Below are 18277 nucleotides of genomic sequence, written 5' to 3'. Positions count from 1 at the left end.
TGAAGCCAGTTTTGGCTCCTTTCCTTTCCAGCCCTCTTCCAGGAACCACCTTCCAATTCAATGACTTGTTCTGGAATCTTTATCTCAGAGTCTGGTTCTGGGGAATCTAAACCAAGACAATATTCACATAGCAGGGAGCAAACACTCAGCAAAGTGGAAGGACTGTGGCCCCTTCCTCTACCTCCTAAGATCTGCCTGAGCTGCTTGGAAAAGGGCTTCAAGCTTGGAGTGCACTTGTCCAGGCCTGGGTGGGGCTAGTGGTAAAGAACCCGCCTGCCAATGCTGGAGATGCCAGAGACAAGGGTTTGATCCCTGGGTGGGGAAGACCCCCTGGAGGAGGGCATGGCAACCCACTCCAGTATTCTTGCCTGGAGAATTCCGTGGACAGAGGAGCATGGTAGGCTACAGTCCGTGGAGTCGCAAAGAGTTGGACACGACTGAAGTGACTTAGCATACTGTATAATGTATATAAGTACATTATAAGTAAACATATAGTAAATATAAGAATTGCTTACGTGGTGGCTGGCTCAAGGTAAGTGCTCAATCATTAGACACCCTGATTTTATTAAAAGGGTATCAGATGAATCTTTCACCATAAACTCCTTTGTACCTTTAGAATGCAATATCATCTGCATGCATTGTTACCCATATAAAGTAAGAAAATTCATTTAAAAGTAAAAAGAAAAATAAAACACATTTTCAATCGTAACCACATCTTAGCTATAGACCCAGAAAGTAACTATGGCCATTAATTTAATGTGTCCACTCAACTGAGCCACGCAGAGTCCAGCTCTTCAGTCAAAGCCAGTGGTCCTGGCTTGCCACAACTAGAGAAAGCCCGCACACAGCAACAAAGCCCCACACAACCAAAAATAATACAATAAATTAACTAATTCTAAAAAAGTAAAAACATAAATTTCTCCCTATATACATATACATCCTATTGGTTCAGTTTCTCTGGAGACTTTTTTCTTTTTCAAAGTTTCTTTTTCTTTTTTAATGTGGACCGTTTTTAAAGTCTGTATTGAATTTGCTACAATATTGCTTCTGTTGCATGTTTTGATTTTTGGGGGACTTCGAGGCATGTGGGATCTTAGTTCCCAGACCAGGAATAGAACCTGCACTCCCTGCCTTGGAAGGCAAAGTCTTAACCACTGGCCCACCAGGGAAGTCCTTCTCTGGAGACCTTGACTAATAATACATTTGCTAAAGATCAGCTCAGGCCTGGGGAAGGAGGGTAATGAAGCAAGGACTCCTCCTTCGTGCCACCCCAATGAGAGTGATGCAAGCTCAGTGCCAAGCCTGATCACGAGCCCCAGAACTCTTACTTGAGCACGCCCTGTCTTGATCCGGGAACATGGTTGGGGGCTGGGGACTCGGGTGTGGCTCAGGTTTGCTGGGAATGAAGACCTCAGCATTGTCCTTCCGCTTAGCAGACAAATTCCTTTCCTTTTTATTACCTGTAAAAACACAATTGTTTATATGTCACACACGGGGCAAGCAGAGATGGCACATTCTGCTCGGGCATCTGTTTATTCGTCTGTTCACTTATTCATTCAACAAATATTAATGGAACCCCTGCTCTGGCACCACGCTAGCTTGGAATTAGAGGTGTGAATAATGCAGACAACAAAATAAGTTTGCTGGTTTAAATAATAGCTAAAAAAAAAAAAAAATAGTACGAGTGGGCTGTGAATTTGGCAAAAGAACTACGAAGGTTTGAACATGACTCAGATTTGGGGAGGGGGCTTCCCAGGTGATGCTATGGTAAAGAATCCGCCTGCAAGAGACGCAGGTTCAATCCCTGGATGGGGAAGATCCCCTGGAGAAGGAAATGGCAACCCACTCCAGTATTTTTGCCTGGAGAACTCCATGGACAGCGGAGCCTGGTGGGCTAGAGTCCCTGGCGTTGCAAACGTGACTGAGTGACTGAGCATGTACACACGTATGCAAGTTTGGGGACAGTGGTTCCAGGGCTTTAGAACCAGCAAAGGCTTAAGAACATGAGAAGACAGGGACTTTCCTGGTGGCCTGGTGGCTAAGACTCCACGCTTTCAATGCAGGGGACCCAGGTTCAATCCGCAGTCAGGAAACTAGATTCCACGTGCCGCAACTAAGAGTTCACACGCCCTAACGAAGAGCAAAGATCCTGAGAGCTGCAGCTGAGATCCAGCACAGCCAAATAAATAAATGTTAAACAAAGAAGCACATGAGAGGACACGCTTGGGAAAGCAGGAAAGCAGGCTGGTGGGAGGTGAGGCAGGTGGCTAAATGGACTAAAGAGAAAAATCAGGCAGAAGAGTGTAGTTCCTGGACTTGGGAACCCCAGCCTGGAAAGGCAGAAAGCCTCGGGAAGTTCCTGCTGAAATTCCGAGGAAATCCTGGGGTCTGTGATGGCCCAAAGGAGTGAAGCCCCAGAATCAAGGGCCTGTGGGATTCTTGGCAGCTCAGGGTAGATAATGGGGACATGGGTGAGGTCTGTCTGATTTGCACTAACTTCTCTGCCATTCCCCCCTTGACTTTGTGAAGGGCATATGTTTCTCTACACTTTCTGAAGTGGCTGGTCCCTGGCTGTCCTGACACCCTGGGCCCAAGGGCAGACCTGTGTGTGTGTGTGTGAGCCAGAACCCACCATGTCCAATGAGACAAGAGGAAGAAAGGAAAAGGGCCAATGCTCAAATGGAGACTGACTGCCCAAGTGCTGAAAATATGCTGCTGATGGTAAGAATGACAGCTAGCATATATTCAGTTCTCCTCCAGACGACCCAGCACTGGGCCAGGCCCTTGGCACACGCTTTCTCATGTATTTCCCTGGCCAGCCATCCTAGTGAGTGGAGGGTAGGCAGAATAATGGACCTCAAAATTGGCCACACCCTAATTCCTGAAAGTGTTAGGCGACAAAGCAAAGGGGAATTAACTGTGCTGATCAGCTGACCTTAAACTAGGGAGGTTATCTTGCATTATCCTGCTGGACCCAATGTAATTACATGGGTCCTTAAAAGTGGGCTTCCCTTGTGGCTCAGATGGTAAAGAATCCACCTGCAATGTAGGAGACTTGGGTTCGATCCCTGGATTGGGAAGATCCCCTGGAGAAGGAAAAGGCTACCCACTCCAGCATTCTGGCCTGGAGAATTCCACGGACTGTATAGTCCACGCGGTCACAAAGAGTCAGACACGACTGAGCAACTTTCACTCACTTCACTTAAGAGTGGCAGAGGGACGAAGTTTCAGCTTGGGATGATGAGAAACTTCTGGTGAAAGACAGTGGTGATGGTTACATATAGTGCGAGTCTACTTCATGACCCCAATTTGTGCTCTAAAAAACAGTGAAGAAGGGACCTCCCTGGTGGTCCAGTGGTTAAGAATCCACTTGCCAAGGCAGGGGACATGGGTTCAGTACCTGGTCCGGGAAGATTCCACATGCCGCGGGGCAACTAAGCCCGTGGGCCACAAAAAAGAGAAGCCACTGCAACTAGAGAGTTGCCTCCGAATGCAGCAACGAAGATTCAGTGCAGCCAAAAGCAAATAAATAAATTTTGTAAAATGGTGAAGAAGGTAAAAGAATAGAAATGTTATGTGTAGGGTGTTACAATATTATATACAGAATGTTATAATAATAAAGGAATGTTATGTATATTCTACCACAATAAAACACACACAAGTGGAAAAGGGGCTGCTGATGAGGAGGGTCAAAGAAGAAAGCCACAGAGCACCAATGCTGCTGGCTTTGGAGGTGGAGGAAGGAGCCAGGAGCCAAGGTGCGCAGCAGCCTCTAGAAGCCGGAAAAGGCAAGGAAACAGGTTCTCCCCTGGAGCCTCCTGTTGACACTGCGATTTTGGCCCATCACACTTATGACCCACAGAACTATAAGATAATAAATTTGCATTGTTTTGTTCATTGGCTACAGCAGTCATAGAAAACTGATATCTACTATTACAGACTAAGGCTCTGAGGTGCAAGTCACTTTGTCAAGGTCACAGAGCTAGGAAGTGATGGAATCAGGGTTTGAGCCCTCCCCTTAACCACTTTCGGCTTCCCTGGTGTCTCAGATGGTAGAGAATCTGCCTGCAATGCAGGAGACCCTGGTTTGATCCCTAGGTTGGGAAGATCCCATGGGGAAGGAAATGGCTACCCACTCCAGTATTCTTGCCTTGGAAATCCAATGGACAGAGGAGCCTGGAGGGCTACAGTCCACGAGGTCGCAAAGAGTCAAACACAACTGAGCAACTTAAATCAACTTAACTGAGCAACTGCATGCTTGCTTAACCACTTTACTGCCTTTCTACCGGCTCCCTCTTCTCCATAAGATGGCCCTCCAGCAGCTGCGGAGGTCTACCTTGGCCATCAGAAGGCTATACAAAGCTATTTCCTGGGGCACCAAAGGACCCAGACTCTTGGTGCAACCCTAGAATCCTCATGTCTTCATGGAAAGTAGGCTGGGACACTCGTTTTGTACCGTGTTCCCGCCTGCCCCTCCCTCCTTTCCCAGGCTCACTCAGCTCCAGCCACACTGGCCCTTTCTCTGTCCTCGGGTACACCAAGCTCTTTCCCTGTTCAAACCCTTTATGCTTGCTGTTCCCTGGACCTGGATTGCTGTTCCCGAGGCTGCCCCCTTCTCCTCATTCCTGATTTAAACATCACCTCCTCTGAGAAGGCTGTTCTCACCATTCCAGCTACCAGCATCCTTCTCTGACCCTAATTCCCCCGCCAGTGTCCTGTTTTATAACATTCACAACTTTCAAGACCATCGGAGTACCATTCTTTCCTCCTCCCTGAATTCCTAACCTGACCCTGACCCAACTCTCCCCTTTCCAGTTGCTGGAAAAATAACTTCTGCCTTTCTCTGTGCCACTCACTCACTGCCCCTTGCTCACAAGGAAGACGAATAGGATGGGAGAGAGTGGGGGCAAGAAGCCATCAGGGCTCCCTCTGGGCAGGGGAGGGGGGAGAGGTTGCCCTCAGGTCACATGGTCCCCTTCCAGATGCCATTAGCTTCTGGGGCCAGGGGATTGTCTACAGCGGAGGGGCAGTACTGCCTAGCCACCGATCCTATCAATTGGAAAGGTGATCATTTGCTCATCTATCCCATGGCTATCTCTCATTTGTTTCAGAACTTAGAAGGGGAAACAGAGGGGCCTGGGGTTACTCACTGGATTCTCAAAGCTGAGTCATCACTTTGTAATCTCATCTGGTTTATTTATTTAGCCTCAGGCAGGAGGAGAAGGGGATGACAGAGGATGAGACGGTTGGATGGCATCACCAACCTGATGGACATGAGTTTGAGCAAGCTCCAGGAGTTGGAGTTGAGGAGTTGAGGGACAGGGAAGCCTGGTGTGCTGCAGTCCATGGGGTCTCAAAGAGTCAGACACGACTAAGCAACTGAACTGAACTGAAAGGTTAACAGCACAGGCTCCGGGCTCAAACTGCTGCAGATCCACTTCTGCTCTGCTCCGTCCTGGCTGTGTGACCTTGGATGAGTCATCTGACATCTCTGTGCTTCATTCTCCCCATAGGCAAAACGAGTGCGATGACAAGACTTCCCGTGGGTTTGTGGGGAGGATTGAACGAGGGACTATATGTAAAGCCCTTGGAACAGTGGTTGGCTCATATCAGTGACAACTCAGTGTTGGCAATTGTTATTATTTATCTGGTTATGTGCTTATTGTCAGGGTTCCCAGAAGGTACTAGCGATAAAGAACCCGCCTGCTAATGCAGGAGATGTAAGAGACGTAGGTTTGATCCCTAGGTTGGGAAGATCCCCTGGAGGAGGGCAATGGAAACCCACTCCACTACTCTTGCCTGGAGAATCCCCATGGATAGAGGAGCCTGGTGGGCTATAGTCCATGGGGTTGCTAAGAGTCAGACACGACTATGCAACTAAGCATGCACGCATGCTTATTGTCTGTTTTCTCTGCCAGGATTACGTGATGTAGGAGAACGACTGGGCTCGTCCTGTCCTGGCATAGTACCTGGGCCATGATACATGCCCAGCAGATGAATAAAGGAACAGCCCCGAACCAGGCACATCTTTTCAGGTTACTGCTGACTGCTCTTGAGTAAATGCTCAGGAGTGGCTCAGAGCTCCAATCCTATGCTAGAGTCTGGGGGGACCTTGTAACAGGCCTCCTGCCTGCTCCCCTCTGTGGGAGCCTGTCCTCTGCTGAAGCTAAGAAGCTGCAGATGAAAGCAGTGGCTGAGGGTGGCGGTAGGGGGCATGTGCATTGCCCTCCACCCCCGGCAGACATCACCACGGTCAATGTGAGGCCTGCCAAGCAATCTGTTAAAAAATTTAAAATGGCAAAAAAGTGAAGTTCTCTCTTTCCGCTTATGGGAAAGTATCTCTCTTAAGGGCTTCCCAGTGGCTCAGCAGTAAAAGAATCGACCTGCAATGCAGGAGACCCAGGTTTGATTCCTGGGTTGGGAAAATTCCCTGGAGAAGGGAATGGCTACCCACTCCAGTATTCTTGCTGGGAAATCCCATGGACAGAGGAGCCTGGGGGTGGCTACAGTCCATGGGGTAGCAGAGTCAGGCATGACTTAGGAACTAAACAGCAATGACTCTTAAACTGCCTGGGGTCCAACGGCTCTCCTTCAGTGACCTGGTCTTCCACACCTGGAAGTGAATGTCATGCCCACACCCATCCCTGCCACAACCCCCACTTCCAGGGCAGGGGCCAGTCAATCTCTTCACAGCCTTTCCCTCCTTCTGTCCCCTTGGAGGAAACACAAGCCACAGCAAGGATGCAGCCCCAGTGGGTTTCACTCAGAAACGCATCAACACTATCCTGATCACCAGATGCTTTAGCGGGGCGGCATGAAAGTGAAAGTGTCAGGTGCTCAGTCGTGTCTGACTCTTTGCGACCCCATGGACTGTAGCCCACCAGGCTCCTCTGTCCATGGATTTCTCCAGGCAAGAAGTGGAGTGGGTTGCCATTTCCTCCTCCAAGGGGGACTTCCTGACACAGAGATTGAATCCAGGTCTCTTGCATTGCAGGCAGATTCTTTACTGTCTGAGCCACCCAGCAGGTGGGGTAGGGGCAGGGGTGGGTGGAGGGGGCATAAGTCCTTGCTTTATTTGACAAAGATCCCTGAATGACTTGAACGTGCCAGGTGAGGGCTGCATGCTGGAGATGCAATTGAGGGAAGAGCTGGACTGTGCCCTGGTGGTGGAGCTCACAGGCCAGAGGGGAAGAAAGGCAACAGGGGACAGTGAGACCAGGGCAGATGATGCTACAGGAGCGGAGGAGGCAGCAACCTAGCTAGCTGGGCTGGGAGTGTTAAGAAAGCTTCCTGGAGGAAGCAGCCTCTGGGAAAAGCAAGGAGCTGGGTTTCATGGGTCAGAGTGGAGAGGAAAGGAAAGGTAGTGATCTCTGTGGAGGGAACAGCCCAGCAAGGAGGAGAGAGCGTGTCCAAGGGACAAATGTTCTCCTGTCTGCAGACCTCAACCGTGGGGTGTAGATTTTCCAGATCTGCCTGTTATTATGTCCCCCCACCAAGACTCATATGGTCAAGTCCTAACCCCCAGCAACACAGAATGTGACTGTGTTTGGAGACAGCATCTGTAGAGAGCTAGTTAAGGTATTAATAAAATGAGGCCTTTAGAGTAGGCACTAATCCAACATGACTGGTGTCCTTATAAGAAGAGGAGACAGGACCCAAGAACAGGGGACTTCCCTGGTGATCCAGTGGTTAGGATTCTGTGCTTCCAATGCAGGGGGCTCAGGTTCGATCCCTGGTCAGGGAACTAGAGTCTACATGTAGCAACTAAGAGTTTGCATGGTGCAACTGAAGATATTGCATGCTCCAATGAAGACCCAGTGCAGCCAAATAAAAATAAATAAATAAGATAAGGTTATAGGAAAAAAAAAAAAGACCCAGGAACACTCAGAGGGAAGTCCAGGTAAAGACACAGGGAGAAACTGGCCATCTGCAATCCAAGGACAGAAGCCATAGAAGACACCAAGTTTGCCAACACCCTAATCTTGGACTCCAAGCCTCCATAACCATGAAAAAATACATAACTGTGACTGTTGAAGCCACCTCTGCTCTGTGTACATTGTTATAGCGTCCTGAGCAGACCAGTGTGCTCACTGCCTGACTTCAAACACTCCCTCATTTCTTTTCTTTGGTTCACCCAGTTTTGGGGAAAATGAGCTCAGAACGGAGAGGGAGGAGGAAGCAGAGGCCATGCCAGCTGGGGATCAGAGAGGAGGACTATTATAGATGGGCCCCTCCCTGCCCAAACCCACCAATTGTTTTGGTGACTTTACCTTCTAGGGTTTATATTTTTTTTAAGATTTTTTTTTTCATGTGGACCATTTTTTAAAGTCTTTGTTGAATTTGTTACAATATTGCTTCTGTTTTATGTTTGTTTGTTTTTTGCTGCAAGGCATGTCGCATCTTAGCTCCCCGACCAAGGATCAAACTCACAACCCCGGCACTGGAAGGTGAAGCCTTAATCGCTGGGCTGCCAGGAATGTCCCTTCTAGGGTCTTTCCTGAAAGGCCTTCTCTAGTGGACCACTGCCATGAGTGCCCATCTGTTTTCCTTCTCCTTCAGACGCTCTTTGATATTTTCTTTGGAAACTCCTATTTCTATCCATGTGGTTTGGGTGGTGATAATCATACCCCCAGTCCTGTTGGCTGGCCCTGGCCAATCAGAGCCACAGTGACTAGTTCAGAGCTGCCACCCCGTATGGGTTCAAGAGCCAAGCCTGGGGATTTTCTAGAACTTTTAGGAAGAAAAATCCGCTTTCTGATCGAGTTGCAAAGCCAGTGTCTCAATTCTATGTCTATATGTGGAGAACCCATGTAAGAATGGTACCAAGATGAAAGAAAGCAGAGATAAGAGGAAGGAGGGGAGGGGAGGAGGGAGGGGAGAAGACATATGAGTCCTGCTATAGTCCTGGAAGGAAAGTTATGACCAACCTAGACAGCATATTCAAAAGCAGAGACATTACTTTGCCAACAAAGGTTCATCTAGTCAAGGCTACGGTTTTTCCTGTGGTCATGTATGGATGTGAGAGTTGGACTGTGAAGAAGGCTGAGCGCCGAAGAATTGATGCTTTTGAACTGTGGTGTTGGAGAAGACTCTTGAGAGTCCCTTGGACTGCAAGGAGATCCAACCAGTCTATTCTGAAGGAGATCAGCCCTGGGATTTCTTTGGAAGGAATGATGCTAAAGCTGAAACTCCAGTACTTTGGCCACCTCATGCGAAGAGTTGACTCATTGGAAAAGACTCTGATGCTGGGAGGATTGGGGTCAGGAGGAGAAGGGGACGACAGAGGATGAGATGGCTGGATGGCATCACTGACTCGATGCACGTGAGTTTCAGTGAACTCTGGGAGTTGGTGATGGAGAGGGAGGCCTGGCGTGCTGCGATTCATGGGGTCGCAAAGAGTCGGACACGACTGAGTGACAGAACTGAACTGATCTGATAGTCCTGGAAATCAACCCACAATACTCATTGGAAGGACTGATGCCGAAGTTGAAGCACCAATACTTTGACCACCTGATGTGAAGAAAGATTGGAAAAGACCCTGATGCTGGGAAAGATTGAGGGTAGGAGGAGAAGGGAGCAACAGAGGATGAGACGGTTAGATCACATCACCAACTCAATGGACATGAATTTGAGCAAACTTCGGGAGATAGTGGAGGACAGAGGTGCCTGGCATGCTACAGTTCACGGGGTGGCAAAGAGTCAGACACAGTTTAGCAACTGAATAACAACAACAACACAGTCCTGGACTCCTCAGTTATCCAAGTCAATAAATAGTCCCTTTCGCTTAAGTCAGTTTCATCAGCCAGTTGGTATGCAGATGCTGATAAACATCCTACAATGCACAGGAGAGCCCCCTGCAACTATCTGCCAGACTTCACTGTCTGCAATTTCAGGGTCATTTGTAAGCTTTTGGGAGCCTTCACCTGTGGCAATCCGCAGAGACCTGAACTATATACACCCTGGCCTGTGAGACAGTCTACGCAAAGCTGAAAATCAAAGTACCGCTGGAAATTTACGCTCTACTATTAGAGACATCAAAGGCAAAGAAATGCCACATAAGATGGAGCTTACTTTTGGAAGTCGGGTTAAATTCCAGCACTATGAGGGTGTCTGGGCCCTGGGGAGGGCGTTCTTCTGTCTCCTGGTCCTTGGGAGCATCTTTTTGCACTGAGTCCCTTTGGGAAAGAGGGGAGTCATCTCTGGGACAGCCCACCAGCACCTGGTCCTCGGGCTCCGGCTCAGGGAGTACATCTTCTTCGATAGAGTCATACTCATCACTGGAACCATCCTTTTCTTTCCTTTGTAGATTGACACTAAGTTCCAGGCTTTTTCTTAGCTCCTGCCAAAAGTCAAGGAGAGAAGGAAAAAATGAAATATGTTCCTTTGAGGAAAAACGCCTTTGAAAATAGATCACAGGAATCAAAGAACTATTTCCATCAAACTAACATTTACTAAAACCGTCTCAACCCATGTGTCATCCTCACTTTGAAGATGAGAAAATAAAGGGGCAACGAGCAACTCCCTTCTGGACTGAGCAACATTTATAGTACTAATTGTGGCTGGGTCACATCCTCACAGGCTGAGGATGCCACTAAACTGTGTGTGTAACAATTCTGATGTGGGGGCTTGTTAAAACAGATTGTGGAGTCCCATCCCCTGAGTTTCTGATTCAGTGGGCCTGGATGGGGCCTGAGAACTTGCATTTCTAACAAGGTGATGCTGATGCTGCTGGTCCAGGGACCATACCCTGACTGAGAAATCCCAAAGGTCTCCAGATGATCCTGATACTCCAGGTGGTAGAAAGTCTGGCAGATGGTTGTGGGGGCTGCCCTGTATATTGAAGGGTGTTTGGATGCACCTATAAACATTGTAACATTTAGTTCTCAACTACAGTTGCTTGATTTTTTTTTTTGTATATGTTTAATCTCCATGAGACTGTGGATTTACAATCTTGAGACCAAGCATTAAGATCTATACTTATGGTGATCAGAAAATTGATCCCTGAAGCCAGGATAATTTGGAAACAGAATAAGGGCTGCCTACTGCCTTTCAGTTCAGTTCAGTTCAGTCACTCAGTCATGTCCGACTCTTTGCAGCCCCACGAATTGAAGCACGCCAGGCCTCCCTGTCCATCACCAACTCCCGGACTTCACTCAAACTCACGTCCATCGAGTCAGTGATGCCATCCAGCCATCTCATCCTCTGTCGTCCCCTTCTCCTCCTGACCCCAATCCCTCCCAGCATCAGAGTCTTTTCCAATGAGTCAACTCTTCACATGAGGTGGCCAAAGTATTGGAGTTTCAGCTTTAGCATCATTCGTTCCAAAGAAATCCCAGGGCTGATCTCCTTCAGAATGGACTGGTTGAATCTCCTTGCAGTCCAAGGGACTCTCAAGAGTCTTCTCCAACACCACAGTTCAAAAGCATCAATTCTTCGGTGCTCAGCTTTCTTCACAGTCCAACTCTCACATCCATACATGACCACTGGAAAAACCATAGCCTTGACTAGACGACCTTTGTTGGCAAAGTAATGTCTCTGCTTTTGAATATGCTATCTAGGTTGGTCATAACTTTCCTTCCAAGGAGTAAGCGTCTTTGAATTTCATGGCTGCAGTCACCATCTGCAGTGATTTTGCCTTTACACTGGGACAAAAGTATACCCTGGACTGTCGGGGGAAGCCAGTGTGTTTTGTCAGTCTAGCTGTGCTCTCCCTGTAGCCTTTGTCATAATTAACATAGATGTGAGACCATGAGAAACAATCAAGTTTACGGTTGACCATAAACTTAACAGCTGTGTGGTAGGCTGAATAATGGGGCTTCCCTGGTAGCTCAGCTGGTAAAGAACCCACCTGCAATGCAGGAGACCCCAGTTTGATTCCTGGGTCAGGAAGATCCCCTGGAGAAGGGATAGGCTACCCCCTCCAGCACTCTTGCCTGGAGAATCCCATGGACAGAGGAGCCTGATGGGTTACAGTCCATGGGGAGGCAAAAAGTTGGACAAGACTGAGTGACTATGCACAGCACAGCACAGGCTGAATAATGACTCCCCAAAGATGTTAAAGTCCTTATCCCTGGACCCAGTGAATTTGTGAGGGCTCATAAAGTGAGACCATATAGAAAACTTTGATCATCTTAGAGAAATCATCCTAAAAACCTGATGATACAAATATGGACGTCAAAGATGTTGCTGGTGAGGGTTCAGGAAATAAGGAACATGTTATTGGGAACTAAAGGGCAGAAAATCCTGTTACGTGGCAGCAGAATCTTAGCCAAACTGTGTCCTATAGTTATGTGGTATGTGGAACTTTAAATGATACACTTGAATATTTAGCTGAAGAGAGTTCCAAGCAAAGAGTTAAAGATACAGTCTGGTCTCTTCTTGCTGCTTACAGTAAAATGCTAGAGGAAAGGGACAGGCTGAGAGAAGAACTGTTAAGTAAAAAGGGACTGGGATTTGATGATTTGGAAGCTCTCAGCCTATCCAGATCAGAAAAGATGCTAAAATTAGGAAATTCACTGTTAGAAAGTCCTGGGTATAAGTGACTGTGGCTCAGATGGTAAAGAATCCACCTGCACTGCGGGAGACCTGGGTTCAAACCCTGGGTTGGAAAGATCCCCTGGAGAAGGGCATGACAGCCCACTCCAGTACTTTTGCCTGGAAAATCTCCATGGGCAGAGGAGCCTGGTGGGCTACAGTCAATGGGGTTGCAAAAGTTGGACATGACTGAGTGACTGAGCACAGCACTGTTAGAAAAGCATGCTCTGGAGAAAAAATGAAGGGTGTGGCTGCACAACCTTTGGTTAAAACCTCAGAAGGATCCACAGTTTAGAGTATTCAATAAAGCTTAAGGTTCTTTGAAGAGAGGAGACATGTGACTCATGAATCCCCATAGACAGCTCAGTGGAAGCCAGGAATAGAGATAGGATTATCCAGGAAAGATCTGTGGCGGAGTCTCTTGTTCACTCTCTAGGAGTGAATCCTAGAGATATACATAGGAAATTCACGTGGTTTTTGAGAATGTCATACCAGCAGAAACACTGCCAGCTAGGACTGAATGAGAGGGAGAAAGGACAAAATAAAAGAAAGCTGTCAGACTCCCAAAATTCTACAGGCACGAAACAGGTGGATAAAACTGTGTAGCTGCAGACGCCCACTACCCTTCATGCAAGAGGAAGAATGACGCTCAGGGTGGAGCCACGGGCCCGAGGGTGGAAACCTGGGCCACAGAGAATTATTCCCATGCCTTGAAACCTAATGGAGATTGCCCCGTTGGATTTCAAAACTGCTTGGGTTTGGTGACTCTTTTTTTTGTTTTCCTCTAATTTTCTGTCTATTGTAATGACAACATCTGTAATTGTAATACTGTGCCTGAACCACCACTGTATTCTGGAGCAGATAATTCATTTCCTAGTTTACAAGTTCACAGAGGGAGAGAAATTTTGTTCTAAGAAAAGTAACACTCATAGTCTCACTCCTACACAATTTAGATGTAAATGATGAGATTTGAGAGTTTTGAGAAGATGAGACTTAGAAGATATTTTGGACTTAAGCTGGCAGTATAATGGGTTGAGACTCTGGGGACCCTTCAGATGGATGGATGTATTTTGCGTGTGGACATGAATCTTTCGGGGCCAGAGGGCAGACTGTTGTGGGCCCCAAAGATGTCCATGTTCTCATCCCCTGGATGGTGAATATCACCTTATGTGGCAAACAAACTTCGCAGATGTGATCAAGTTAATGAACTTGAGATGGGGGAGATTATCTTGGATATTCAGGGAGGGTCTATGTAATCCCAAGGGTCCTACTAAGAGGAGGCAGGAAGATCAGCATCAGAAGGAGAAGATATAAGGATGGAAGCAGAGGTTAAGAAGGAAAGAAGATGCTACACTGCTGGCCCAAAAGGAAGAAAGGGCACAAGCCAAGGAATGTAGGTGGCCTCTAGAAGCTGGAAAAAGCAAGGGAATAGATTCTCCCCTAGAGCTTCTAGAAAGAACATAGGTCTGAAGATGTCTTGACTTTAGACCAGTGAAGCTGAATTTGGACTTCTGAGCTCCATGACTTAAAGTAAACCACGAAGTTTGTGCTAAGTTGTTAACAATAGCAATAGGAAACTTTTTTTTTTTTGGCAATGCCACGAGACTTGAGGGACTTTAGATTCCCAATCACTTGACCAGAAGGTGGCCTGGTAGCCAGACGGTTAAGAATCCACCTGCAATGCAGGAGACCCGGGTTCCATCCCTGGGTCGGGAAGATCCCTGGAGAAAGGAATAGCTATCCACTTTAGCATTCTTGCCTGGAGAATTTTGTGGACAGAAGAGCCTGGTGGGCTTCATGGGGTCGAGTTGCAAAGAGTTGCAAAGAGTCAGACGCGACTGAGTGACTAACACTTTCACTTTTTACAATTTCCCAACCCCTGGGCAGCGAAAGCACCAAATCCTAACCATTGGACCACCAGGGAATTTCCCAGGACGCTAATACAGCTACCTACCTCTTACACCTCTCTTCCTCCCACCCTGCCCAATGTATCAGTGATATTTATTGAACAAATAGAACACTGCCTGGCACATAGTAGATGCTTGACAAATATTTGCCGAATGACTAATTTATGCCAATGACTGGGGAGGGGTGGAGAGCACCCACCTGCCTGGGCACTGACAACAGTGATGTGGCTCATGGCAAGTCACTTAACTTCCCTCATCTGCATTTTGATGTCCCTAAAAAATGAGCTACAAAATGCTGACCTCGCTGAACCGTTCTATTAAAGAAGTGATGTGAACTGTGGATGATTCTGCCCCCCAGGGGATATTTGGCAATGACTGGAGATGTTTTTGGTTGGAACTAGGGGAAGGGAGTGCTAGAGGCAACTGGTAGGTAAAGCTGCTAAATGGGGATGCCGCTGAACACCCTAGAATGTACACGACAGTTCCCACAACAAAGACTGATGTGGTCAACGTCAGTGGTGGTGTGACTGGAAAAGCCTATGTGAAAGGGAGCACGTATTTACCAAAGGCATTTAAAAAGACAATAACAAGGTCTTCTAATTGAGTGTATTGACATGATCCATGCAACCCGCCTGGATGCCAGACTGAGGTCGTGGCTCGTGTCTTCAAAGTCTGATCGCAGTGGGCCATTGGAGGACAGAGTTACTGCTCCTCCACAGGGAAACATGAGTTCCTGGGTGACCTGCTGATTAACAGCAGAGGCACTAACTGTAAATCAGTAATCCTTTACAGCGGAATAATGCTCTGCACTTTACAAAACAGTTTCAACTCCTCCTCTCATTTGATCCTCACAATAACCCTGCAAGATAGGTGGGTGGGGTGAAAGTTGCCCTAATGATAACGTGAACTCCTGTTACCACGGGATGAGGAATTGGCTCCTGTTCTTAGCCCACTCTCTTCCCAATCTCAGATGGGGTCATCTTCAGTGTTATGTTCTGCCGAGGTGAAGGCAAGGCTGAGTGAGAAAACAGAGGGCAAACTCCTTGGGACTTCCCTGGTGGCCCAGTGGCAAAGACTTCCTGCTCCCAAATGCAGGGGGCCTGGGTTCAATCCCTGGTCAGGAACTAGATCCCACATGTTGCAACCAAGAGTCTGCGTGATATAACTGAAAATCCCACATGCCACAGTGAAGATCGAAGATCCCACGTACCACAGCTAATACCCGTGTACCGCAACTAAGACCCAGCACAGCCAAACAAACAAACAAGTATTAAAAACAAACAAACAGTGGGTGACCCCTCTTTCTGCCTCCTTAGTATTCTCATCCAGTTATGTGGGTCAAAATGATTAAATGGGTGCCAGCAAACTGGGAGATTCCTAGCTGGGAGACTGCTGCGTCTTCCAGGAAATCTTGATCAGTCCCAGGGCCCAGAATCCTGCCTACTAATGTCTAAGGCTGAGGAGAGCCATCCATCATCCACTCCAGTTCCAGGAAATATTTGGATGGGACATTAGGATTGAGCTTCCCTGGTGGCTCCAATGGTAAAGAATCCTCTTGCAACGCAGGAGACTAAGGTTCAGTCCCTGGGTTGGGAAGGTCCCCTGGAGAAGGAAATGGCAACCCACTCCAGTATTCTTGCCTCGAGAATCCCATGGACAGAGGAGCATGGTACAGAGTCGGACACAACTGGGCGACTAACCCTTAGGATTCTAGAACCCACGCCAGCTGAGCAGGTTCCCTCCAGCTTCTTCATCGCCTTCACTGGGTGGCAACATCATAGTTTAAGTGACTGAATTTCTGGAGTCCCCCCAAGTTGGCAAACTGAGGTCTATAACCTTCAAGCAGGTCCAACCTGTCACAATGATTAGATGGCAGAGTCATGACGTGTGCGCTCAAGCCCTGATCTCTACTCCTTCTAGATTATCCAACTATAAAACAGACTCACTTTCATGGTCCAACCACGGGCGAAGAAGATGCAGCCACTATCACCATCTTTTCATTTCCGCATATAGGCGTGCTACACTAAGGGCTGAGGTAATGGTGGGGAGTAAGCAAAAGGAAAGTGAGAGTGTTGGTCGTTCAGTCATGTCCTACTCTTTGCAACCCCATGGACTGTAGCCCGCTAGGCTCCTCTGTCCATGGAATTTCCCAGGCAAGAATACTGGAGTGGGCTGCCATTCCCTTCTCCAGGGGATCTTCCTGATCCAGGGATCGAACCTGGGTCTCTTGCATTGCAGGCAGATTCATAACCGTCTGAGCCACCAGAGAAGCAAGATGGCAAAGGCTCAGACAATCAACGCATAAAGAAAAAGAAACAGGGGACTTCCCTGGTGCTCCCAGTGCAGGGGGCCTGGGTTCAGTCTCTGGTGAGGGAACTAGATTCTGCATGTCCCAACGGAAGTTCATTCATGCCACGGTGAAGACTGAAGATCCTGTGTGCCATAACTAAGACCTGGCACAGATAGATAAATATTTTTTTAATTAAAAAAAAATCACTACGGCTCTTGGATGCCAAGTGGATTCTGAGAGGTGGGTCAGGATGAATGCAGGGCAGACAGTTGCAGGTAAAGAGGAAGGTGGTGGCAGAAGTGGGGATGGGAGAGGCATTTTTGAGATGTATTTTGGAGGCCGAGACACAGGAATGCTAACTAGAAATGAACCACGTGCATACCTTTCACTGCCGTCCGTCTAGAAATTTATCCTTCAGCCTTCAGCAGCAAAGACTGTTGAGGTGTCATTTATAATAGAGAATGATCTGCATATTCATCTGTCAGAGATGGGTTACATTACTAATAGAGCAGGTGTCCATGGAGCTCCAGGCAGCCCTTACAGAGAATAAGGCAGATCTTATGTGCTTATTCAGAAAAAAAAAACAGGTTTAAGTAAAAGAAGCACGTTGATAAATGTACCTATAAACCTGATTTTTAAAATAATTATCATATTTGTACGTATGAAAGTGAAAGTGTTAGTCTTCCAGTCGTGTCCAATTCTTTGCAACCCCATGGACTGTAACCCGCCAGGGCTTCTCTGTCCATGGGATTCTCCAGGCAAGAAAATACTGGAGTGGGTAGCCTTTCCCTTCTCCAGGGGATCTTCCTGACCCAGGGATTGAACCCTGGTCTCCTGCATTGCAGGTGGATTCTTTACGATCTGAGCCACATACACATAGGCATACAGAAAGCCTGGAAAAATCAACATCAAACTATTAACAACATTCTTCATTGGGGGTGGCATTATGGGAGATTTGTTTTACTTAAATGTTTTACCTTAAATGGCAATTAATTTTTATTTATATATTTTTGGCCGCGCTGGGTCTTCACTGCCGTGCTCAGGCTTCTACTGAGGCGGCCTTGCTTGTTGCAGAGCACAGGCTGTAGATGTGCAGGCTCGGTAGTTGGGGCTCTCGGGCAGGTTGCCCCGCAGCACGAGGAATCTTCTCAGATCAGGGATCAAACCCATGTCCTCAGCAATGGCCGGTGGATTCTAATTCACTGTACCACCAGGGAAGCCTAGTTTTACTTAATTTTTCATTGTAAGCATTGTTCTCAATTTTATAAATAGGAAAAAAAATAGGTATTTACATTTACATTTAAATCCTGCTCCTTCCTCCTGAAACTAAATTCCCTATAGGAGTGGTAGGAACAGTGGTGTGGAGGACCCTCAACAGTCAGTTGTCTGAAAAGTCCCTGATCTCTAGCCCTGGGACATCTTCTCTCTGAAACAGTGATTCAGAAATGGGTGAGCAGTAGCACTTGACACCATCAGATGATGGAACAGCCTGACTTCCTGTATCCAATAGACAGTGGTCCAGATTCGAGAGGAACAGCATCATCAG

The 18277-nt window shown here is 47.5% G+C and overlaps 1 protein-coding gene and 1 non-coding gene across 4 annotated transcripts in view; one reads left to right on the top strand and one right to left on the bottom strand.

The window, feature by feature from the left end:
- Positions 1 to 18277, bottom strand: part of KATNIP (katanin interacting protein) — a 229835-nt gene that overhangs the window by 108285 nt on the left and 103273 nt on the right. For all 3 annotated transcript variants that reach the window (XM_019988190.2, XM_070779846.1, XM_070779845.1), the window contains 2 exons: positions 10072 to 10339; positions 1329 to 1460 (listed from right to left, as the gene is read on the bottom strand). In XM_019988190.2, coding sequence (XP_019843749.2) covers positions 1329 to 1460; positions 10072 to 10339 — 400 coding nt within the window. The remainder of the gene's footprint in view (positions 1 to 1328; positions 1461 to 10071; positions 10340 to 18277) is intronic.
- TRNAG-UCC (transfer RNA glycine (anticodon UCC)) lies at positions 7672 to 7744 on the top strand. Its single transcript has one exon. It is a non-coding gene; the product is annotated as a tRNA-Gly (tRNA).

Source organism: Bos indicus, chromosome 25, assembly GCF_029378745.1.
Source record: "Bos indicus isolate NIAB-ARS_2022 breed Sahiwal x Tharparkar chromosome 25, NIAB-ARS_B.indTharparkar_mat_pri_1.0, whole genome shotgun sequence".
Lineage (NCBI taxonomy): Eukaryota > Metazoa > Chordata > Mammalia > Artiodactyla > Bovidae > Bos > Bos indicus.
Note: the sequence above shows the minus strand (reverse complement) of the source record. Positions and strands in the feature narration are given on the sequence as shown.